The sequence below is a fragment of the Nesoenas mayeri genome (genome assembly GCF_963082525.1).
Source record: "Nesoenas mayeri genome assembly, chromosome: 1".
NCBI classification, from domain to species: domain Eukaryota; kingdom Metazoa; phylum Chordata; class Aves; order Columbiformes; family Columbidae; genus Nesoenas; species Nesoenas mayeri.
In genome coordinates, this window is record NC_137541.1 from 65,701,696 (window position 1) to 65,726,891 (window position 25,196).

Below are 25,196 nucleotides of genomic sequence, written 5' to 3' on the forward strand. Positions count from 1 at the left end.
CTGTCAGATAAGGCTGCAAAGTTCCTCCTGAGATGCCCTGCTAGTTTCTCTGTGTAACCCCTCCACTACCCTCAGGCAGTGGATCAATAATTTAGGTGGAGTTTGAACATCAACCCCTGCCACCTTGCCCAGCTGCAGGCAAACGTGGCTTTCATATGGGAGGTGTACTTGCATCTCCATCCATGGCCCATAATTTGCTGAATATGAGCACAAGTTTTCATAATTACTAAAATGAAAAGCACAGAGAAACGTCTAAGCACCAGCAGCCTAAAGTGCTTATCAGCTCCTCCACCTCCAGATTGCCTTGGGTCAGCACATGGGCACGTGGACACAAAACAGTTCAGAGAACTTACTTTGGTTCTCTGTCCAAAGGCATGGATGCTGAAGACATGGGGAAGGAGGGGAGATGAGGAGGGTTGTTGTTTTTTTTTCCTCTTTTTTTTTCCTTCAAGTATTGAAAGAGAAGCTGTGTCACTATAAATAAACAATTATAGGCTTAGCTGGGATTGGTGTTTGTTTTGCATCACGCCAAGACTCAACAGGAAATATGGCACCTCTCCCACTGCACCATCCGCCTGACTGCACAGCAGGACATACAAGTCTTTCCCTCAGTGACATCTCCCCCGCACGCCTTCTTAAGACACAGATCCCACATCTTGGATGCAATGGCTCACAGGAGAAGCTCCCGCTTCCCCAACCTGACCATCCCTTCCTCAGCTGTGCCATCCCATCAGAGGGCTCTGGAGGCAGAGGAAGAGTTTGTGCGCTCGGCTGTGTGGCCTCGATGAAGTGCATGTCGAGACAAGAAGGTGGATGGCGCTTCCAGGCGGCTTTGGGGTTGAAGGCTACAGTGTCTTCAGCTGGCGCCGGTTCCACATGCCTCGCTTTGAATGAAACCAGTGGAAAAAGTTTCTCAGAGAGAGACGCTCCACTTCCAGCCCGGCCTGCAAGATCCTGGCAGAAAGGAGAAGGGCAGGTTTAGGTAAAACTTGATCACAAAGATTCCGAGGGGCCCAGCCCCAGGAAATCTCTTTTCAGTTGTTCTATTGTCAAGAGACTGCAATCAGATTGAAGAGCCCAGAACAGCTCAGAGGCATCTCATATCCATAAGCAGACATCTAATGACACCTGCTGAGTGTTCATAGACCCTTGAGAGAAGGACTGGTCAGGAGCAGGCTGCACAAGCCAGGCTAGGAGGAAAGACAGCTGGCAACATGGGATTGCTGGTGATGTTATTCTTTTCTGCTGATATCTGACAGAAAAGACAGGACAGGTCCCAAAACCTAGAACTACAAACCAAGAGGCCTAGGATTCGTCCAGCAGATATCCCTCATCATAAACTTCTCAGAAGTTGTAAATGTACCTCATGATCTTTACATGTCTCTCTGACAGACTCTCTTCTGGGCAATTGCTATATGTAGTATGGGAAGCCTGAGGGAGCCAAACTAGACCCCAGTGTGCTACACTGCTTGAAGAAGACAATATCTTCAAGATCACCAGTGCCTGATCTGCGCATAGCCAACCAGCAATGTAGCTGGAAGGCACCAGGAAACTCCTCTCAGTGGCTGTAGTAGTGTATTTTGGGTCCACTTGCCTACTAGACTTGAGGTCAGGACATGCTCAAAGACACTCCTTCACTGACTAAGCTTATGGTGGCATTAGTCACCTCAGTCTCCTCAGATCACCCCTCCCCTGGTCCTTGGTCCTCCAGGATCTAATGCGTCTCCCCCCGCAAACGCATGAATGTTGACAATGGATGCCTACCTGTCCAGGAGTTCCCAGTCCTCTCCTCCCCAGCGGTCCCGAAACTCTTTTGTGTTCATGCCTCCAATCTTGTCCAGGTCAGACTTGTATATGCCCAGGAGACCAAACCCATTCACCTCCCAGTAGCCTGAAGACAACACAAAAGAGGCATAGGTACGTTGGTGCTTCGAACCACTGATGACTCCAGCATGGCTACTGGAGTGAGACTCAAGCTTCTTTTAGCCTCAACGCAGAGCCAACTATATTAAAGCTTTGGCAAGTGAGAAAGGCTTGCAGACAGACAGCAAGGGCTGCCCTATGGACTTGATAGCAGAGCCTCTCACATCTCCTGTCTGGCAGCATAGTTCCTAATATACTCAGACTGTCCCAGCTTCAAAGGGTTGTCCTTATGATGGGATGGCTCAAGATGGTCACTACTATCTAAAGGAAATCCTACACCCAGATGATGTATGCTACTTTCTTCCCCCTGACTTGGGTTGGTTTCCCCTACTCCCAGGCTACCAGTTCTCCTCAGGACAGGCTGCGCCCACTAAGAAAAGAGAGAAATGGAGGAGGGGTTTTCCAGGGTCCTCAAATCCACAGAAAGCCCTAGGAGGTGACCAGGAGGAACATCTCATAAAGGGCTCTACAGGCTCTTCAACCTCAAATTCCAGGTACTTGACACTGTTAAACCCCATCCTTTATCTAATACACTCTCATCTAGTGGCCCTGGAACTACCTTAAGCTCCAGATCATGACAGCACCAGAGGAAAAAACCCAGAGGTTACATGCACCGTCCTTCTCCCGCTATTCCCCAAGGTTTGAGCTGAAGCGGCTCGACTCTCTCTCACCGTCAGGCCACTGTGGGGACATGCCGCAGTGCAGCCTCATGACCATGGGCGCGAAGGCCATCTTGCCTTCCACACAGTGCTTCCGTATCGAATCAATGACTCCAGCTGGGAAGTGGATGTGGAGGTCGCAAAGGAAGATGATGCTATGTGGGTCCTAGAACCAACCACACCAGTTGGGAAAAAAAAGAGGTTGACTTTGAGTAAATTTTTCTTGAAGGGCGGGAAGACAGAGATATGGGAGTGAATTAAATAGCCATTTGTTTCTTGATCAGAAATTGAGATCCTAGGGGCTGGCGAAATGGCCATGGAGTGGATATTCAATGACAGGTATGGAATATTATGACCATCATCTGGCAGAGGCAGTATCACAAAACTGCTGTTACTGATAGTCCCAGCAGGTGGGCCAAGAACTGAACGGACCACAAGTTTCTTGGAGTAAGGGGTAAGGCTCTTACTCTAGAGGGACAGGAAACACATCTACTGATCTGACAGGCTATTCCCTTCCCTAAGAAAGTGTGTTCAGTAAGAAAGGCAAGAGGTAGCGCCAGAGACATACTAGAAACCCTCCTGTCCACCTCAAGTTCCCCAGGCTTACCGTCACAAGGTCTATCCCTGCCTGTAGCCCAGCAGAACGCTCAAAATTCCCCGTCAGCTTCAAGTACTGATAGCTGTGGGTCAGACAGGAAAGAAAAGTTCAGTGCATGCAGGCTGGCAAGTGGTACAGGGCAGGCATCACACTGCGCAGCTGCCCCTCACCACCACGCGCCCTCGCAAGGAGGAAGAAAAGCCTTTGCTGTGCAAGTATGCAAGTTCAAGGCTGCTGAACTTCCCAGTGTATTCCAAGGGTCTTCCCACTCTTGCATTAAGGAGATGGTTAGTTCCTAGCAAAAGTCTTTTCAGCTCTAGTCCGACTCTATCCTAGATCTGTTACAGGGAACCCTTGGCACATAAATGGAAGGACCAGCCAAGGCTGCTTCAGGTCAGAGTAGAGTGAGACAGACAGCTATTCCAGCAAGTGGAGTCCCCAGAGGTCTCTCTGCTCTCTGTCCCATTTCTCACAGCTTTCCTGTCTTTTCTGTCCTCCCTCTGCCCCATCACTGCAAGACTTGCTTCCTGTCCTCTCTTGCAAACTTGAACCAAAGCCAAGAGAAAAGGGATGCATCTGGATGGATGACTGCAATAGGTATTGCCTTGCATTTTTATAACACTATTATATGCGGTATACATGTATGTACATTAGAACACTGACCAGATAACACTCTCAGATGCATGGTGTGAACTGTGGGGTTGTCCTGTGCAGGGACAGGAATAGGACTTGGTGATTCTTGTGGGTGTCTTCCAACTCAGGACATTCCATGATTATCTATGATTATCTATGATTCTATGATATGCACATATAAGTGCAAGGTGTGGTTTCCAGCTGCACGAGGCTGTGGCTGGTCAGTACACAGAGGCTGGCAGACGTGCTGTGTGTGCAGGCATATGCCCATGAGTGGCTTTGTGTGACCAGGCAGTCCTCTCACCTGTGCAAGGTAGACCTTTTCAGAGCCTTCCCTACATCCATGTCGTCGCTGCTGTAGTCCGTCATGATGATGTTGAAGTACGGATCCTTAGTGACTCGGAACAGCTCTTCCATGTCAGAGATGAACTGCAGCACCCAGCGTGCCTGGTTTTTCACTGGTTATATTGCAAGAGGGAGAGAACCAAAGCAAAACTGATTTCAAAGATAGAATGGCTTCTCAACAGGCAAGGCTCCCTGCCTCCCCTAAGCCCTGCTAACCTTGCAGGGATGCTGAAATAGGGCCAGACTGAAAACCTGGACCAAAGAGCCCACGAGTCGGCGTGGGTTCTTTCCCAGAGTGTGACGGGAGTTTTCTTTGAACTTACATTCTATAAGAGTCATATTTCTGAGGGGATTTAACTTGGAGAGAACAGAAATGGGAAGTGACCCAAACGAGACAGTTGAGGCTGGCCCAGACCCACTGTTCAGCACTACCCCCATGGGAAGCGCCCATCGTGCCACACCCCTGGATGTCCCAGGAAGGCAGGTCCCCCTTACCTGGCACCACGAAGTGAACCACAGCACGATGGTTCCAGGAAAAGCCCTGGGGCCAGCACAGCTCTGGCTCATTCACCACAGACATCAGGTGCCGCTGGCGACCCCACGCCAGGTTCCTCATCTTCCTCTCCTCCTCCTCATCCCTGCCAACGCCCTGCCAGCCCTGTGCAAAGATGTATTCGGAGAAGCGGACGAGCCGCTCTCCCTGCTCCAGCAGCTCCAGCTCCAGCAGGTAGCGGCTGCCTCGCATGCGGTCCTGGCGTTTCTCCACATTCACGATACGCTGCAGCTGGAACCGCCTGCAGGAGATACAGTTGGGGTGGGCACGTCCCCCATACACCAGCCATATCTCTCCCACCTCCAGCCTGTTCAGTTCTGCCAGGCTCTTTCCTCTTGGCTAACACAAACCTTTTTGTCCCCAGCTTCCCCGTTGCTTTGCTGCACCACTTCCAAAATCCCCCGGGAAGGTTTAGCACCTGTTTCCTAAATCCACAAGCATGTGGGATTAGATCTGGGATTCCAGCCAAGAGAAAATAGTTGGCAAGGGAAATGAAATAAAGGTGACACAGAAAATAACAAATGTGTCTGAATGATTGTAGGGTTGGTAATAGTGAGTGTATTCAACACCTCCTACAACAATCTTGGCACAAGGAGCATGTTTGGGCTAGTGAAGTTGGTTGATGACAGCTCACCAGCCAATACTATGGAGTAGGACTGAGCAATCATACAGTAAAAACTGGAGTGACCTGTAGGTTCAGAATGGCCAAAACAGGATGAAATCCCAGGTCATGCCCTTCTGGATCATAACATGAGTTTCTGCTATAAAATGGATACTCATCAGTTAAAAATGCAGAGAAAAGGTTGTGTGCACTGATCAGTTACCCCATGACTGTGATGGATTTGACCCTGAAAAAATAAATGCAATCTTAAGATGTGGCTTTAGAGCTACTTCCAGTAGGGACTGGGAACTACTAACACCCATTCTGCCAAACATCCAGGATACCGGTCACTTATGTACAGGAAATTAACCCAAACTGAAACCTGCACAGAGAAGGACAGATAAAATCATGGAAATAGAGGCTCACTCAACAGAAGGGTCAGGAGTTGGATTGTTTGGCTTATAGAGGCTCAGAGAAGGTACGTCTGTTTGCCAGAAAGGCAATCAAGATGGTAAGTCTTAAGAAGAAAAAGAACCGCATCAAGACCATACAAAAACAGAGTACCAGATCTCCAGTAGGTCACCAGAGAAATGAGGAGCTCAGACATCTTGCCAAATCAGTACTAGGATCTAGAAATCCAGCTAGTTTTAAGACAGAGGTGCACACATTCAGGTAACAGTGTAGGGTACTTGGTTGTCTCTGAGATCAGTGTACCGATCCACATTATGTGATAGGTCCCTTCTGGTCCTCTGTCCTAAATGATTCTCAAATTGAGATGTGGCAGCTATCAAACCACAAGCACAAGGAGCTCCAGTCCTACTTCATATCAGCAGGGTTTCTTAGCCTTCAGCTGGTAAAATGCTCCTTTGTGCTCTCAATACCTACACTGCGCAAGGAGGAAGCCAGCAAAAGGTCAGTGAAGCCAGCTGGATGGAAACTTCCAGTCTTTCATGTTTACTGCCACTAGCTATTTGAGGGCAATATTCAGCCTCCAGACATGCTTTGGTGGCCAACAATTCCCATTCCTCAACCAAAAGAGGTATTTAAACCTGGGTTTTTACACAGATTCCTTACCTGAAGTCTTATTTCCTACACCCAGTTTAGCCTCTGATTCCCACTAGCTCCTAACATGACAGGTATTCCCTGTGCAGCATGGTACACCACCTCCAGGACACCGTCCCTTCATTTTTACACCATGTCTTACCCTTTACTTCTCTGGTTGAGTTTCTTCAGGAAGACCCGTGTGACTTCTAGGGCCTCACTTTCTCTTAGCAGCAAGTTCCCTGACGTGTTGCATTTCAGGTCAATCCAGTCTGTGCGCAGCATATGGAAGTCCAGGTTGCTCATGCTGAAGGTCTGCTCCCAGTTCACTGCCTGGTCAAACACTGGTACATAATCAAAATCTTCCTCATCTTCCTCCTCTAGCTCCCCATCTACCTCTTCCTCTTCCTCTTCTGCTGCCATAGGTCCAGACTTGCCCTTCACAGGAGATGCCACCTGTGCCTCTTCCTCGCCCATGACCCCATCATTGGCCACGTTTTGCTCAGCAATGTTGGACTCCGCTTGGTTCAGCCACTGAGGCAGCCCAGCGCTCACAGCATGTCTGCCAGCTCTGCCAGAGACTGGTCCTCCTCTCCTGGCTGCCACGGTGACTGCTGGCTTCAGCCCACCCTTAGCAGTGCTGAGGTCTCCTCGAGGTCTCACCCCTTTGGGAATTGTCACCCCTGAGTCCCTGAGGTGACCAAGAGGCTGCTTCTGCTTTTGAGACATGGTCCTGAAAGGAGGGTTTGCCGTTTTGACTGGTGCTCTTCCTTGGACAGCCCTGGTGTGCTGCGGAGGACTCCTGGAGTTGTCTTTGACACCAGCTTTTAAACGGGGTCTCTTCATTATTGGGTTCCCCTCTAGGCCAGCCTGGCTTTGGTTGGCAGGGGCCGCTGTGGCTGATTTAACACCAGACCTCTTGGTCCTCCTCCTCTGTGGCCCCATTCCTACGTCATCACCCATCACCGAGAGGAGCCGACGATGCTCCCGGAGGGAATAGTCCTCAGGGACATTATCGCTGCCGACCATGCTGCTGGGAGTGTTGCCTGCCAGCTCTGCCCTCCCCATGCTGGGGTGTTCAGGGGGGCTAGTACTCTCCAGATCCTGCTCCACGTACTGCAGGTCATCCAGATTCCCCTCCTGGGAGCCTGCAGGAATAATCACAATTATATCTCTGGCACCCTCCTGCTGCCTTCCCTGTCCTATCCCAGGCACCCGCCTTGCCAGTGGCAGCTATTTCTCACCTCAGGTTGTACCAGGGGGAGGTTTAGATTGGACACTGAGAAAAAATTCTTCACATAAAGGATTGTCGGGCATTGGAACAGGCTGCCCAGGGAAGTGGTTCAGTCACCATCCCTGGAGATATATAAAATACATTTAGATGAGGTTCTTAGGCATATTGTTTAGTGCCAGATTTAGGTTATGGTTGGACTCGATGATCTTAAGGGTCTCTTCCAATCAAAATGATTTTATTATTCTGTAGTTCATCTCAGTGTTGTGCCTCCTGCTCAGACGGACAGGGATGCTCTCACATACAGGAGCTGTGCTCTTGTTGGTACCAGCCTCCTCTGTACCTCTTAGCCAGCTTTCCCAAAGGCTGTTGAAGGGTCTGGCGTTGCCTTTGGCTGTTGGTCTGGCCATAGCTTTGCAGGGCAGGTGTGAGCATAGGGTGCCACACTGCAGACCTTTGGCTCTGTCACTTCTGCGCACATTTTTGCTGGAATTGCACCTCAGCTAAGCTGTGGGCCTGAGAGGTGCTTGACATGTTGTCCACTACAGCCCATTGTTTGGTGACCTCTCAACCTGCCCTTAACAGAAGGGAAAGTGGCAGCAAAACTCTCCTCCCAGCCACAGCAATATGGCAGGGAAGGGCTGTGACTTGCTTGGTTCAGAAAGTCAACAGCTTCTTTCAGCTGATCCTGGAAGATCACACACAAAAGTGATAAAGGATCCTCTGGGCTCTGACATTAGGGACCCTACCTGGTTGCTCTGTCTTTTCTCCAGAGTCCAAGCTCTTCTCTGGCCGATCCATTTTCATGTACTTGTAGAATCCAAATCTGCAGAGGGAAGGGTAAAATTCAAGTTTGATGAAAATCACTTTACCCTCTCAAATTAATTATGGCCACTGCCATAGAAGTAACGGACCATTACTCTGATTACATCTGCCCAGTATCTCTAGATCCCCCTTTCTCAGCAAGTCATAGACCACCATCATCCCTATCTTTCAAATCTTTGGGCAATCAAATCTTACTCTGCACTGTCAAAGACATCAGCTTTCCTTGCTTATCATCCTAGTCTCTCAGACATTTTCTCATAAGCACAAGAGGAAATCCCAATATAATACCCTGAAACATTCCTTTAGCCTCCCTTAAACTGCCCCTAAAAGCTCACTTGTGATGTAGTGCTCACAAACGCAAGTCATCATGCTGCAAAAGCAGCTCAGGCAGGTAATTGCAATGATCTTCCTCTCTCCTCTCTCGCACCACGCTATGTGCTGTGTGCTGTCCTCATATGTCTGTGCTTCAAGCTTTCAGAAGGGATTTCCAGGACTGTTTCCCTCCATGTGTGCTTGATGCCAAGCAAAAATGGGCTCCCAGTTCCCAAATGTTGTCACAATACAAATGAATTGTCAAAGCAATAAACCTGGGTGGCACCTTCACTATGAACCCCAGTCCCAGGAGTCCTCTCCCAAACCTACAGTACGATCTGTTGTTCCAGCCCTCACAATAGTCTTGTAGGGAGGAAGAAGATCTTGAGCACAGGGAGGCCACCATCAGTTATCTCACCAGAAAACTGACTCTCCTTATCCTGCAAAAAAAGCCCTCCCGAATGGAGGAAGGTCCTCACACAAGGTGTCTGCCTGTGACAGGGGAACCTTGGAAGTGGCGGCTCCCTCACAGGGCCACGGCTGGGAGCCAGACCCCGGTGAAGACAAATGACATGCATTTATTCCCCTGGAGAGATGCCTGGTGGTGAGCATGGTTTGGCTTTCACAGCGACAGCCATCAGGAGGCTCCAGCTGCTGGCAGGCTAAGTTTGCTGGAAATGCATTCCCTGATGTAGTGGAACAAACATGCTCTGACCCAGCTTCTGGGTTAATAGAGCAAGAAAAGCAGCAGCAGTTTTCCCTTGAGACCTAAACGTATTTTCACTTAAAGGCAGCATAGGTTATTGAAAGGAACTACAAATGCTTTCATATTTTATAAGACTTAGGGGATCTTTAAGAATTAAGAGAGTCCTACAGAAATGAATATGAAATTCCACCCCAATTCCAACCTTCAAACCATCTCCTTCCTCCCTGCTAGTAATCTGCATCTGCAGCATCCTACCTTTCCAAGTAATGAGGGTTCTCCTGATAGAAACATTTGTTGTCTTTCTCCATGTGGCTCAGGCGGCTGTAATCATTTGGGTAAACAAAGGATAAATGAACCTGGAAAAAAAGGATCAAAATAAAGTAAAACCCTCATAAATGCCAGATATCAGTCATCAGGTGACCCAGATATGGATGTAGGGTGGCCAGCCCTTTAGAGAGGGAGCAGGGGTTGCTCACTAACTATTTGCATCTCCAAGGCACCCGGTATCAGGTTGTGTGCACAAAAACCAGAAGGAAACGTGCTGGGATGTGTGTAGGGGTATGCTTTTTTCTCTCTCTTAGCATCTGTCCCTCCATCTCTGTGCATTTAAGTCCTATAACAGAGTGGGAACTAGCTGTGAGAGAGGTGGGCAAGTCCTCCTGAAGAGATGCAGGGGATCAGAAACTGTGTGGGGAGACCTCCAGGCAAGGCTGAAGGAGCTGGGACTGCCCAGGATTCAAGTGCCCCAGAGAGTGTAGGCTTGTCCTGGCATCCAGGGAGGGCAAACTGTGCTGGTGACCTGTCCCCAGCAGATCTCAGAGTCTACTCTGCTATGCAGGGGATTAATCCCTGCTATACTGCATGCCCCACAAACGTGAGATCCCCTTGAAGACCAGTTTTAAACTTGTCAGGGGATTTAGTAGTCCACACGGAATACAGTTCACCCCATGGAGAAAAAAATCTTCAGCCATTGTGAGGGTCTGTGTGAGGGCAAGCTCAGCTCTTTGGTTTGAGGTCCGAGGGGCTCTGTAAGACACACACACTTGTGCCACAATGAGACCTGTGAGCAGTGCGTAGTGCCCATCTCCCTTTTCTTGTTGTAGCCCTTTCGCATGTATTAGGATGCACAGACCTGATCAGCAGATGGTCAAATCTGCCAAGGAGCTTCATATCAATGAAGAGGCCCCACTGTTAATGGGGTCTCCCTCATTCCTCCTTGCATTCCCCTGGGCAAGTATTTGCTCAAGGAGTAAAACTTACAAACTGGAGTCCCTGGTAGCGCTGCAGAGGGAATCCATTCACCAGGTAGCTGGGCTTGTACTGGCAATCTGGTAAGGCTCGGCGCACACGAGACTTGCTGAGCAGAGGCACTGAGAAGAAGAAACACATAGGCAAGTGTTGCCGGAGAAGCTCTGCTGTAATCCATGCACCAGCTTACCTACTTCTGTGCCTGGTTTCTATTTATCCATGTAAAATACTAACAGACACACAAAGCAAACTACCTTGTGCAGCTCATCTCTTTACATTGCTCTACAGAACTTACACTAAAATATTATGCCCGTGGATGTCATCTGAGTTGGATGACAAGAAGGACAAGCTGGGTTTAGTCCGTGCTTTGTGTCCTGCAGTGACCGATATTGTTTGCTGCCCTTCTCCTCTGCACTGAGGACAAAAAAGCATGGCTCTTGCTAACAGTGGCATAGGAGGACAATCTTTCTCAGCTGTGCTATCTCACGTGCTGTGACAGGCTGCAGCAACATCCTTCAATGGCTTTGCAAGTCTTACCTTTGTAAAGAGTGTCCCGGGGATCAGGCTTGAGCATGTCAGCGGGGTGTGCCCTGCTGCCTGCATTGTCAGCAGGCCGGCTCGGGTGGCTGGCCAACGTCTGTGGGATGTGCCCAACCTCATCCATCTTTAACAGCGTCTCATCTAGAAACCAGAGAGAGAACAGAAGCAGGAGGAAGGGCTAGTTCATTCCTTGTCCCAAAAAAATGCCCTTTCTCAGTGTCAGTCATTTCTAAATAGCATTGAATCCATGACAGCTATGCTGTCTCTCTCGTAGCAATGCCTAAATGGTGCTGATCAGGAGCTTCACTGCAAAGACACCGTGGGAAGGAAAGGCTTTGACTCAGAAAGCTGGAAATAGAGACACTGTGGGGTAGGAACGTGGCTATCAGTGAAAGCAAACAAACACAGTGATGAGTAATGGATAAAAATGACCTCCTGCCTTGCACACACTAGCAGTGGTGTGCTGAAGAAGCCCCATGCTGGCAGGAATTACTGGACATATCTGAATTATTAGCATTAAATTTATTTTAAAAGGAGATAAAAAAGATGAAAGGGAGGAGAAACTTGAGGAGCAGAACTTTCTCCTATGCTGGAAAAGGAGCAGGACCCTGGGGTCAGGCCTTCAGTGGCTGAGGAGGATGATGCTCCAGCAAGGGAATGGAGACCTACAGTAAGCCAGGAGCAAAGGGAAGCTTAAATTTAAGACTGGATATTGGTTCTGTTTTGTCTTGGGTGCTGAATGTCCCTATATATCTTACTCTGGGATGAGGGGAATTGAATAAATACCCAGGAGGGAAAGGCAACATGCTGACAAGGGCACTGGAGTTGCTGTTAGCTACTTCTGCATCCTGAACATGGGAACCCTGAAGGAATGGGATTACGTGATACAGTCAAAGGCTGATATGGAATAAGGAAACACTGTATGGGCAGAAGGTGCCAGATAAATATGAGACTGCAGAACTGTGCACAACCATGAAGGGATCTTCTGGGATGTGAGTCTTCCCTTCTACGGGGAATTAATACGAAGAAAACAGAAGGAAAAAAGATGGGGATAGAAGACTTAATGGAAAGCCTAGTCCTGGACAAATGGCAGGTTCCAGAAAATACAGCAGCAGGTTACGATCCAAGACACAGCCAACAGATAACTCAATTATACCAGGGAGTCCTCCGTGGGCAAAAGTGTTTACATGGAAAAAAGCCCAGAGATGTTGGAAGGTAACGGTGGAAGATATGGAAAGGGAGAACGCTGGCAGAGGGAAGTGATGCTGACAAAGCCTGGTAAGGGTAAACAGGACTAAGGAGCTCCTTAATTGATAAAGGTATCACTCAATGGGCTAAGAAGGGTTTACAAAATAGGAGGGACTGGGCTGATGAGCTTGCTGCAACCCAGCAGCAACTTGAAGAGACTTGAGGCTGATATAGAAGGAAGCAGCATCCTCCAATGTCATTGGTGTTTCCCATTGTGTCCAGCAGCCAGAGTGAAATCCCCTGGAAGTGCTGCAGTGGCCCCTTCTCCCTGGTCACGTCCAGCTGCCAGCGAACCCTCATGTCCCCACTAGATCTCTGCAGGCAACCTCGGTCCTGTGTTACTCTCACCTCTGGAATAGTTCTCACCCTTGTAGACTCTCCTTTCCGCCTTTCCTCACTGCCCCTATATTTCCCTGAAATAATGTTCCAGTCCTACTTCCAATTCACTTATATTTAATAATGACCTGTTATTTAATAATGGACCTCTTGTCCTAAGGTCCCTCTCCCGCCCTGCCTCCACTTCTTTCGTGTAATAATCTGTATGCATGGAATTTGCCTAGACTATGATTCATGATGAAACACCCCTGATACATTTTGGAAGAATGAGGAGGTGCTTGGGGAAACCTGTGGTGAAGATACTTACTAGCAAAAAGGGAGAGGTGTTGGGAATCAATGACTTTGAACTTCGTTTCTGGGTCATTCAGTCTCCACTGGAACAGAGAAACACATGAAAATGAAGTGCTTATGGAGTTAACCAAGCCTGAACAGAAAGAACAGGCACAAGATGTTTTTTTCACCAGATGGGCTCACAGCTTCCTCTTTCTCCTTGCTATGATGGAGTTTACCTAGCAGCAGAAGACTGGGAATAAGCTGAGATCCCAGGGAACACATCCAAAGCAGGAAAAGACAAAGAGCTGCACAAGAGATCAGAGAGGGCAGAACAATCCCAAGCAAGCAAAGACTCCTGACATGTAGCCAGGACTATCCCACATAGAAGTAGGTAAGGGCTCTGGGAGGGATTAGATATTTCTCATGCAAAGAGGAGCTGGAGCCTGGGAAAGGAGGTCAATTATTACAAATGCCATTCCTGAGCTCTGTGGGGACACATACACAGCATGGCCGTTTGCACGGACTCACCGCTACTTCCACGTGGTCTGTCCCTCTGTCATCCTGCTTGTGCAGCACCTCAAAATAGTACCTGCCTGCAGCTGACAACCTGTGAAGAAAAATGTACCTGTCACCAAGAGCATTAAGGAATATGTCTTAGTTTGTCAGCAGACGACGAATGGAAGGCAACCACACCCATGAAACAACCTGATTCTCAGGGTAAGCAGGGTTAGGACTGCCAAGAAAATCCAGATGCTGACAGTGAGATAGGTAGCTTCACTTGTGCACCTGGAGCACACCATACCCTTCTCAGTGAATTTTGAATAAATCCCTTTCTGTATTGCCTGCTGGGTTTTGGCATCTGGGAAACCTGGCCAGTTCCAGGGCAGTAAGGTAGGGAGGAGTAGTTCCTTGTCCTTGTAATTTCCTGGCCATGTGCAGAGGTGACTGGGAGCGAGGGGCTCTGCTCACTCACCTCACCATCTTTGACTGCTGGCTGTAAAATTTCCCAAACTCCCCTGGCGCGGTCCACTCCTTCCCTGTCTGTGAAGAGACAGAAAACACTCTAGTTAATATGAGTTTCTTCCCTGGTTACTGCACTTGAAGTGATAAAGAGGGAAAATTGAGCTACTCCTCCTGGTAAGTTGTTTGTGAGATCCACAACCTGTGGACAGATTTAAGTCCCTCAGTCATGAACATGGGGCTCCCAACAGCACTGCAAATATGTAACTGGCTTAAGGTATGTCATGTCATACCCGTCTCTGTTAGTGGTGTCTGTAGCTGGGCATGAAAAGAGACTTGGGAGTCCAAGGAAGTGTGTAAGACAGGAAGGTCTCCATCCCCACAGAAACATCAAAGCCTTGATGGAAGAAGCCATGCAGCAAGCACTGTACCTTGCCTACACTGGCCAGCAGCTGGAGACCAGAGGTCTTTTCATCTGGACTCAGCCAGAACTCAGCATTGTCATCCGCAGAAATGGCAAACTGAAACTCCCCTGTCGAGAGATGGAGGGAGTAAGTAGGGCTCTGGGGTAAGGGCTTGTGCACAGAATGGACTCTGCTACTCTAAAATGCTGTCTTTATGCTTTCTCCTGGTGACACTATGTCTTTCTTTTTGATATTACCACCCCCATCCCTTTGAACCTCTGTGAATTCTAACTGCTGTAATTGAAACCAAAATTTTACAGATGCAACTGGTTCACTATCCATCCTGCACTGCCTTCACCTGACACCTAACCTGGAAAGCTAAGAAGTCCATGCAAAGCCTCCCTGCCTCCCATTTTGTTTCCAGAGCAAATTTTTGTGTGAGAAGCTGCATTTGGATGGAGGAACGTCCACATGGAGCCACAAAGGGAGACAGAGGTGTCTGAGTCTCACTGTTCTATCTGGGGTTACAGGGATGGTGGCTGAGGGCCAGGGGACCAGGAGACATGGGTGAGTGCCAGCAGGCTGCTCTGGGCAGAAGCATGCAGCTGGGTGATACAGATGTCAGCTGCTGTCAGATGGTACTCATGCACCCAGGGAGCAGCGGGAACACAAATGATGTCACGTACAGTCTTGTGTATGCCAGGGAGGGAGGAAAAGCTCAGGGATTGTTCGTGCCCACGTACATGCCACGAGGCTGTGCATTCATAACAGCATTGTTTTTAATCTAGCATCTGCCTTCTTCTGTGCTTTTCCTTTCCACCCTACAGGGGAAGCAGATGTGTTTCACCCATGCCAAGGCCACGGCCGGTCACACACAGATAGCTGGGCTGCCCATGTGAGTGACCTGGTGCTGGGCTTCATGGGGTGAGGGCACCAGTGGTTCAGCAGAAGGGGTGAGGGAGGGGCAGGTGAGAAGCGACAGGAGCAGCAGCACAGCAGCATCAGAGCCCTCACCATCAGTGAAAGGATGGAGGTAGCCAAATATCCGGAGACCATAGTTGGTCCATTTTGGGGACACAGCCAGCTTCTTCAGTGTAGTTCGCGTCTGAAGTGGAAGAAGAAAATAATAATAAAAATAATTAGATGTGACGGGATGCAGGAAGGATGCAGAAATCCTGGGACAGGTGGGCAGAGGGAAACACGAGGCTTGTTCTGGAAGGAGGATGGAGCACAGTGTGTGATGGAAGCAACAGGAAAGAGCAGCCCAGATGAGAGATGAACTGGAGCAAGTGCTGCTGTGGGGAGGAGAGCCACATGGGTGAGATGGTGGGAACGGAATGTGACATTCACCAGCCACTTGGATGGAGAGCACCAAATACAGGGTTCCTTCAGCCTGTGTCTGAGGCCTCACAGGGCAGAGCAGGTAAAATGAGCCTCCCTCATGCAGCAGAAGAGCTGCCACCATTGAACCTTTGTGAAAGCTTCCTGCTCCCTCAGCAGGGAGACAGAGGAGGTGATGGAGAGGGACAAGGACAGGAGGTGAAGGGAGCAGGGGTGATCCAGCTGGGAAGCAGAACTGGGAAGTGTGGGACAGAGGGTGTCCCAGTTTTACTCACGTGGGGGAAGAGGGGGAAGTGGAGGTTTTTCCGGAGCTGATCAGTGGAGCTGCCGCACCAGTCCTCAAACACATGCAGATTGGCCTGGCCCTGGAACTGGGGGGCAGAAGTGGGGCACAATGAATTGTTGCATCCCTCTCCTGTTGCATCCCTCAACCTCAGCCTGCCCCCCCAGTACTGGAGTGCTTGTGAGAGAAGAGGAAGATGCTGCTGCTGCAACAGGCTGCTTTACAGGAGATATGGGTCCAGACCCCCATTTCTCATCCGCTGAGGGTTTGGGGTTGGCACAGGTGACAGTCTGAATGGCACCAGGGAACTGCAATAATTCCCAGGACATCTTAGTTAAGTGGCTGGGGTTCACTCTATGTTGCTCCATCAAGGAGGTGTTTAACCAGAGGGCTGTGCTCTGCGCTCTAGGGTGGCAATAGCCCCCTATCATCCAGGAAAGAGAATGTAGGGTCTTCTGTCCTCCAAGAAGGTGGTTTTGGCTCCCTCACCATTTTAGGGCTATTTTCCTGACCCAAGGAAAAGGGGACACCCTAGGGACAGGAGATGGCAGATCCCCTTCTCAAAGCATGTTTGTGAGGTAAGTCTCACAGAGGACAGGGAGACGGAGGCTCAGAAGGATGGGGAGCACCAGCACAGAGCGGTCAGTGGGCAGCATGGCCTCTGTGTGCCCCCAGAGACACAGAATCATAGAATCATAGAATGTCCTGAGCTGGAAGGGACCCAAAAGGATCATGGAGTCCAACTCCTGTCCCTGCACAGGACAACCCCACAGTTCACACCATGTGTCTGAGGGCTTGTTCAGTCTCTTCTTGAACACTGTCAGGCTTGGGGCTGTGACACCTCCCTGGGGAGCCTGTTCCAGTGCTCCAGCATCCTCTGGGGGAAGAACCTTTTCCTAATGTCCAACCTAAACCTTCCCTGGCACATCTTCCTGACATTCCCTCAGGTTCTGTCACCAGAGAGAGAAGATCAGTGCTTGCCCCTCCTCCTCCCCTTGTGAGGAAGCTGTAGCCCCATGAGATCTCCCCTCAGTCTCCTCCAGGCTGAACAAACTCAGTGATTTTAGCCACTCCTCATATGGCTTCCTCTCCAAAACCTTCACCAACTTCACAGCCCTCCTCTGGACACTCTCCAGTAGCTTACTATCCTTTTTATCCTGTGGCACCCAGACCTGCACCCCATGCTCCAGGTGAGGCCACACCAGTGCAGAGCAGAGCAGGACAGTCACCTCCCTGCCCGGCTGGCAATGCTGTGCTGGGTGCACCCAGGACACGGGTGGCCCTCTTGGCTGCTGGGGCACACTGAAGGGAGCCAGGGTCTCCTCTTGGGTGTGCAGTGTGGGTCTGGGTTGCTGTCCCTGCTACCCAGCCAGCCCCGCCAGGACAGGCTGTTGGTGCCCAACAGGGACCTTCACCACAGCTTTGCTGGGAAAAGCTTGCTGGGTGCTGTGGGATTTCAACGATATGTTCCTTGAGGGACAGACTCTTTCTGCCAGAGCCGTTCAGAAAGGAGGAGCTGGCTGTCCCCCACAAAGTCCAAGCTCTCTGCCTGCAACCGGTGGAGCTGGATGCTGAAACCCTCCTCGCAGCACCAGCATCCAACAGCTGAGAATAAATAAGCTGGAGACTGCAGAAGTTACCTTAGATAGGGAAATGCTGGACAAAGGAATAGGTTGCCTTGGGACTGGGAAGGCTTTGCCGCAGCTGTCTTGCCTATATAAGGACTGAGGAAATTGCCTGAGCAGCACCCCCATGTCTACAGATGGCAGCAAATTCCTAGTTTTCACCAGGGAGTCTCCAGCAGAGCTGAAGCAGCACGGTGGAGGAGTGCCTAACCCCTCCATGCACTCCTGGCAGAGAAACCGCTTCTCCACGTTATTTTTCCCAGGACAGCAGGTTGGGGGTTTTGTTTTGTAATGAACCGTGGCTTGAAGGAAAGACTTGGAAAAGACTTGGCCTAGCACCAGCTTATGCAGCAATGCTCCTTGCAAGCTGTGGGCTTTAGTCATACACGTGAAAACCATCTCTGTGTGCCAGGCAAAACACATTCACAACCACTGCTGTTCTTGAGCAGTCTCTTACCAGCCCGCTCTCACTGGTCTCTGCACTGCCAGGGCTTGACTGATGTCTGCAAGCCCATATCGTCTCCCACCACTATCTCCTCTCCTTTCCTCCTCTGCTGACACCCCCCCAGCCTGGAATCTGCCCATCAGGCAAGAGGAAAATCAGTGAGAAAAAGTGGATGCAATTTCCCAGAGTAATGCTGCACAAAATCAGAGAGGAGCTACACAGAGGGCTTGGGACGATGGATGCAGAAAAGAGAAATGTGTGACTCTGCAAGGACTTGTGATACAAATAAATCACTGCAAGCATGACAAAAACTGCATTGGAATTTCTGGGCAATTCCATGCCCCTTGGCCAAATCCAGGTTCACACCCAAGGGTCTTACACTACTTTTCTCAGCCAAATCAAGTAATGTCAGTTGCTGTTGCTTGTGGAACATGAAATGAGGTGAACAGGCTGGGCTCTCACAGCGAGTCACTGCCAGAAACTGAGTCTTAGGGCAGTTCGCTGCTGTCCAGAAGTGATGCTGATTTTTCTTCTTAGAGAATTGTTTGCACACTGCAGACAGTAGGCTAAGATCTCTGTCAAATATAGCACAACACTCCCACACTGTGGACAGGCTGGTGTTGCAGTCCCCTCCTGACAAAGACCCAGGAGATGCTCCTGAGACTCAGGACTGCAATAGAGCTGGGCAGGCTTTGGCATGGGGTAGCCCAAATGCCAAAACAGCTCTTCGGAGGGACATTCCAAAAGAGTGGCTAGACTTGCTTAAATGTTTGCAGAGGAAACTCAGACCTGTCCCGTTCTAATCAAATACTTTACTGCAGAGTTTGGCAGTATTAGAGAGAAGGCAGCCCGCTAAAAAAATAAGGCAGACACCACCCCACTAGGTGTTCCATCAGTGCTGTAAGAGATGGTGCCTGAGATTTCTAGCCTGACACCTCTGTCTCCAAAGTCTTTACAAAGCCACCTGAGAGCAGCTTCTGGCAGGAGCTAATGAGATTGCTTCTCTTTCACACACTCACAGCTATTAGAAATAATTAATTGGTAAATAATAAGCATTTCTTGCATGTGGCTTCAAGAGCCTTTTCTAAAGCAACACACTTTCTCCTCAGATACAGCAGCTTAACTTACTCTCTGCTTCCTCTGAAAGGGAAAAGAAGAACATTATTGACAGATAAGTGCTGGCTGCCCAAAGTGCTGGTCTGGGACTGAAAACTGAGCTAGGCTTTAATTTTAGGCCCCCATGAGCCATCAGCACAGCAGCTGTTTTGAAACCCTATCACCTCTGTCGCTCCAGCTCAACTCATGGCTGCCCATTGCAGGCAGCTGAGAAATTCCTCCATTTACTATTTGGGTCTCCTCTGGAAAATGTAGTAAAAATCTCCTCCTTGGGGCTTTTGGAGATTGCAGCAATAGATAAACAGCACCATCATTCCCAACTCACGCACACAGCTCCTGAGGAATGTCCGTAGACTTTATAAAACATGGCTACTGAGTTTGCCTTCCCAGCTTGGAACTATCTGGTCCCGGTTGTCAAAGGACTGGAAACATAAGAGTTGGTAAGCAACGAGGTGAATTCCTCTTCTCTCCTTAAAAACATCTGCTTTGAAAATTTTGGATAGACTGATTTGGCCAGAACCAGGAATAGAAACCAAGAGCCTAGGCTTTCAATGGGAGCTGGTATTAAGCAGTCTTGTGCCTTCCCATTTAGAGGGCACCTCCAGCCCCTCAGCTTCCTCCTCGTGTCCCAGCCTCACCTCCCAGTTGCTTATCTCCACCCTGCTGAAAGAGTAGCATTGCAAGAACCCAGCTCAGAGCCAAAATGGGCATGCGTCGTGAACCAAGGGCACCGTCAGCATGGCACGAGGATGCACAGGAGCACTAGGAGCTGGTCTGGGCAGGCTGATACCCTCCTGAGCACAAGGTCACTGCCCAAGGGAAGGGAGAACTGAACCTCAACAACCCAAGTAGCAAGTGATAGGACAAAAGGAAATGGCCGCAAGCTGCACCAGGGGAGGCTTAGCTTGGACATTAGGAAAAATTTCTTCACATAAAGGGTTGTCAGGCATTGGAACAGGCTGCCAAGGGAAGTGGTGGAGTCACCATCCCTGGAGGAGTTTAAAAGACATATAGATGAGGTTCCTAGGGACATGGTTTAGTGCCAGAGTTAGGCACTAAATGGTTGGACTCTATGATCTTGAGGGTCTCTTCCAACCAAAATGATTCTATGATTCTAACTGCAGGAAGGCCAGGGCTGGGACAGGCCCCTGCTTCGGTGCTGACACAGCAGCCTCCAAGGTTTCGGGAGTGCGCCTGGGCTCAGAGCCCCAGCGCCGACCTTTTCCTCTGAGCGTGCTGAATTAACACCCACCCGCAGCCCTGGCTGCATATTAAGAGACTCTGGTATTTCCGCTTCATTCTAGTGAGGAATTTTAGATTACCAGCCCCTCCAATGAAAACAGACCATAAAGGAGGATCAGGCACACAGAGAGCATGGACCTGTCTTCCTAACCCAAGCTCTATCATGCCAAAATTGCCCAGGGGGCTGGCACTACACACCCAGCAGCTCCTGATGAGCAAGGAGCCCTAGAGAAGAAAGGCGAAGCAGCAGCAGAGGCTGGGGCAAGCGGGAAAGCTGGGAGGATTGCAGCACTGGAGACATGACCTACTGCATAACCGGAGCAGGATGGAGAAAAGAGGTCTTTCCTAATTTAATCCCAGGCGGTTTTGGCAGCACGGAGGCAAATCAGCTGCGTGCAGCCCAGGGAATGCACAGTGTCGGGGATGATAAACAGGGCACAGAGAGGGCCTGAGTCAGGGAAGAAAAGCGACATTGTGCTGCCAACTGGAAACTCCTGAGTTTATAAGACGCTTCTGTCTCCGCGGAGTGGCTGCAGCCCCTCCTCCTGCCTGGCCCGGCTCCCCTGACTGGGTGACATTCAGCAGTCAGCAGCTGGGCTTCGCTGCAGGCTCTGCTGCGCCGTGCACTTGCTGGTATCCCATCAGGACAAGTCAGCAACAAAGACCACCTGTCCCACGGAGCCTTGAGACCTGACGGCATGAGCAGGCATGGAGGCGACGTGGGCAGGGACAAAGTGAGCAGCAATAGCTTTGTCTTTTGGTCCTCTAAGGATGCTTCCTCTTAGGGCAGGTTTGGTAGCAGAAGGATGCCCTAGCACAATGCTCTGGCTTCGTGCAGCACCTATACAGGTGCTGCCTGCAAGGGGCTGTGCTCCTGGATGACCCTCACACCTCCTTCCAAGGAGAAGTCCTCAGGCTGCACATACATGAAGTGTGGGGGAGCATTTTAAATGCTGCCCCCGTCCAGTGCTGCCCTAACCTCTCTCCTCTCAGAGCTGAACAGAGGCTTTTGTAGAGGTAAATGAGAATGATCAGGCTAACCAAGCACATTTCTGAAAATCCTCCCCCTATGCTTAGAGGAGTGCTAAACTGGTGACACTCACGGTCCCACAGCGCAGGTTCGCCCTGACGACAGCCAGGCACCTTTCTGAATTAGTGAAACAAAACGCCCCACATGTCTCCAGCCTGAGGAGGCAGTGGGTGATGCTGGGGTCTGGAAGACTTTGTTCCAGTGTCTGGAAAGGACAGTGAAGGTAGGGATCATGTGCATGGGCACCCTGAAGAACTCAAGAGTGAGGCTGAACTCTGCTTTCCCCCAAATGCAGGGAATAACTTTATTAGGGATTTCCAACGTGCACACTTTACCATCACATTATCTGAGGCTGAAGACTTAAGCTGCTGGTTTCATCTCCTGAAACTGAAAGAGGAAAACTGAAACCTCTCCTTTTTTGGCCAGTCTTGGCTGCCAGCTCACTCTGCAACCCTGTTAATAATTTATGTTTGTCAGGAATATACCTCTCCATTCAAACAAAGTGCAGCTCCCTGACCTGTAAGAGGCAACCTGCCACCTCTCGCCCCAGCAGTCAGGCTGCAATTAAGTTCTTAGAGATGCTGTGGGAAGGGAACAATGGGATCATAGACCCTGGGTAATTAATTTGGGTAAAGTTACAGAAAATCTTAATCCCCAGGCCAGGGGAAATTTCAGTCAGTGGTTAAGAGGACAGCAAGCAGCTCTATACAGAGCTGTGCCTGCAGATCCTTATCCATCTCCTGCAGCTGGTACAGGTGAACTGCTGGCCTCTGCAGTCAGAGCGGCTCTGCTGACCCTCTGGGTACAGACACTGATGCAGCAAGGGGCAGGAAATTTTGCCTTATAGAGACAAAGAGAAAACTGGTGAAGGAGGCGAGTGCTTCGCAGGAGCAGCGTTAGAGAGCAGGGCTGGCAGGGGAGAACAGCAGGGCACGTGAGTGGGCCAAGGCCACCCAAACCAGCTCCCTAGACTGGTATCTGTATGCCCTGGGAGTCACAGTCTTCTTGTGGTTCATCTGCTCCACACCACCTGGCAGAGGGCATGGCTGGAGACTCAGACACCCACAAATTCCCAAAAGCAGCAGGTCTGAGGCAACAGCCCTGCTACCTGGCAGAGCTCTCCTCCCCAACAGGGAGCAGTGCAAGACAAGGCAGGAGGCAGAAGGCACCTTTCCAGGCATGGGGCCATCCTGCATAGGACACCTCAAGCTCTACCCCTTCCCCTTGGCCAGAACAACTTTCCCCTCACTCTCTTCTTGGCAGGATCACACAAGGGCAGCAGGTTTGCAGGCTGGTGCCCTGACCAAAGCAATGGCATGCAAGGATGTGAAATGAACCCACCAGCAAAGCAGCGGGCTTTGTAGATCAGCCCTGTGCTAAACACAAACTGTGTGGCAGTTGCACTCACCTAGTTGAGGTCTGGAGCTTTCAATAGGGTAGTCGATGGCTCTTTGGTACCTTTTGTGCCCCAGTGTGCCTGTCTTCACTTACACAACTTTGTGGCACCTTGGTCCGTGCCAAAGTTCCAGCAAGTCACATCCCCCCACCCCAGGAATGGTGACTCCTCACATTCACCTCTCCCGCTCCATCAATAGACAGGGACCCTCCGTCAACAGACAGGGTCCTCATCCAAGAAGGTGACCAGGCCCAGAGAGTCTGAGCAGCTCTGGGACCATGCTTGTAATGACCACAGCTCAGATTCAACTAGGGTATAAATGGAGACTGCTGGAGACCCTCATTGAGTTGTTCTTCCTTGGAGAAGAGGGTCTGCAGTTGAAGACTTTCCTCCTTAGACTGGCCATCTAAGGAACATTGAGACACTTTGCTGATCTGGTAAGCAATCTTCTGGGCACCCTTGAGAGTCCTCATTTTGTAAGAGGTGGGAAGATGCACATTTTGAATCATCACTCTAGAGTTTTGGGATCTGATCCCCTTGGGTTTGAATTTGCCATGTAGTAACCGAACTCCTAACCGGTATCTGAAACTGTGTTTTATAATGTTGTAATTTTGGATAAACCCCATTTCTACTTAGTTTTCTGCTAAACAGTTCTGGTTAGAATAAAGTCTGCTTGGAGCTTATTGCCTCTCTCAATCGACTTTTGAGGTACCTCTGTGACACATACCTTCACCCAAGCCACAGCGCATACCCCACGAGCTGCATTTCTGATGCAGTAAAGGCTCATTGCATGCTACAGCAGGGGAGTTTCAAGACCAACATGCTTTTGAGAAAACATCAAGAAGGGGACCAGAGACATTGGGCAAAGCCTCAGAGAAACTGGGGGATGTCACGCAGAGCCTGTGCCACCTGGTGCCATGGAGAGGGGAGCAGTAAATGCTCCGTGTCATTCCTGTGCTCGGCAGCAGTCCTGGCCCTGACATCCCACTGGGTCTTGGCCAGCAGCTGCCCATCTGGGAGGCAGCCCTGCCTGCATGCTGCCTGCAAGGCCCTATGGCCAGAGGAGCCCCCAGGCTCCAGCTGGGACCAGCACTTTGAAAGCCCATGCGGCAGACCAGATCAATGATCTCAGTCTGATTCTGGGCACTGGAGGGTGACTGGTGCTGCTTCCAGAAAAGCTTTTAGTTCATATTGCAGGGACCTGAACTGCTCAGTGCAATGGCTGGAGGGAGGTTGGTGATCATCTCCTGCCCCAAGCACAGGGATGGCAGCCTGCTCCCTCCCCAGGGGAGTCCCAGAGGCCCTTCTAATTTGTGCAGGTCTCTAATCACCTCGAGGAATTTAGGGAGCAGATTCCATTAGTTAAATGCCCCCTAGCTGGTGTCCCTCTCATTATCAGCAGGCTGCACTGCTCCCTTATCTTGAAGAGGAATGCTGAGATAAGGGAATAGGGGAGGAAAGAATAAACGAGGCATGAAGGAAACAAAGGGAATGTTTACCCCAGTCTTCAAGTGTTACCAGAGAATGTATCTGTTCATCAGAAGTGTCACTGAAGTGGAAAAGTCTCTATGTATAACACACAGGGGTTGGATAGCAAGCAAACGCCAGGGCAAGAGCAGAGTGTGACACTGCGCACCAGGTCATGTATTCACTTGTTGAATGGTTGGCCCTACTCGCTCCCCACCCTGAATAAACTTCACCTTTCAGGAAGGGAGGAGGCTGCCTGCTCTCAGGGAATCGCAGGTGGGTGCTTGGTGCCTTGATGGCTGGTGAGGATGCCAAATTATCAGGTATCTGGACACTCCTGTCCTTCCAGGTGATTACTCAGGTCTGTAAGTGCCATTAAGCCAGGAGGGGGTGATAGGGAAGGGACTTCTAGTGAAGCAAATGAATTTCCAGGCAGAGGTCCATGCCTTTCATTCCTGTTGCACAGGTCTCTAGCTACAGTTCCCTCACACAAAATGATGGAGAAGGGCACCCACCTCTGGCATCCACGGAACAGGGTTGTCCACAGCTGCATAATTCAATTTATTCCTCCCACCTCTTCGCAGCTCTTGGTTCTGAAATACAAGTAGAGGAAAGTCAAAGCCACCTGATAAATGACCCAGTACTGACACCTACACAAGAGGGCTCAAACCTGGTCACAAGAATATGTGAGAAAAAGCAAGTTCCCAAGCTGCCTCTCCAAAGGACAGGTCAATTATCAAGGCCATAGTGTGGTGAAAATGCTCCCTGGCTTTTTTGACAGCAAATTTCCATGGTGAGCTACTGAGGGTAAGGAT

The 25,196-nt window shown here is 50.0% G+C and overlaps 1 protein-coding gene across 1 annotated transcript in view; it reads right to left on the bottom strand.

Moving 5' to 3' along the window:
* Positions 1 to 845: 845 nt before the first annotated feature.
* Positions 846 to 25,196, bottom strand: part of B4GALNT3 (beta-1,4-N-acetyl-galactosaminyltransferase 3) — a gene marked incomplete at both ends in the record, with an annotated part of 66,255 nt that continues 41,904 nt past the window's right edge. Inside the window, 18 exons of the mRNA XM_080353835.1 lie at positions 846 to 954; positions 1,765 to 1,891; positions 2,595 to 2,748; positions 3,190 to 3,262; positions 4,118 to 4,271; positions 4,654 to 4,952; positions 6,517 to 7,501; positions 8,334 to 8,410; positions 9,683 to 9,783; positions 10,688 to 10,797; positions 11,213 to 11,356; positions 13,107 to 13,173; positions 13,601 to 13,679; positions 14,046 to 14,113; positions 14,464 to 14,564; positions 15,451 to 15,541; positions 16,053 to 16,148; positions 24,897 to 24,974. Coding sequence (XP_080209961.1) covers positions 846 to 954; positions 1,765 to 1,891; positions 2,595 to 2,748; positions 3,190 to 3,262; positions 4,118 to 4,271; positions 4,654 to 4,952; positions 6,517 to 7,501; positions 8,334 to 8,410; positions 9,683 to 9,783; positions 10,688 to 10,797; positions 11,213 to 11,356; positions 13,107 to 13,173; positions 13,601 to 13,679; positions 14,046 to 14,113; positions 14,464 to 14,564; positions 15,451 to 15,541; positions 16,053 to 16,148; positions 24,897 to 24,974 — 2,913 coding nt within the window. The remainder of the gene's footprint in view (positions 955 to 1,764; positions 1,892 to 2,594; positions 2,749 to 3,189; positions 3,263 to 4,117; positions 4,272 to 4,653; positions 4,953 to 6,516; positions 7,502 to 8,333; positions 8,411 to 9,682; positions 9,784 to 10,687; positions 10,798 to 11,212; positions 11,357 to 13,106; positions 13,174 to 13,600; positions 13,680 to 14,045; positions 14,114 to 14,463; positions 14,565 to 15,450; positions 15,542 to 16,052; positions 16,149 to 24,896; positions 24,975 to 25,196) is intronic.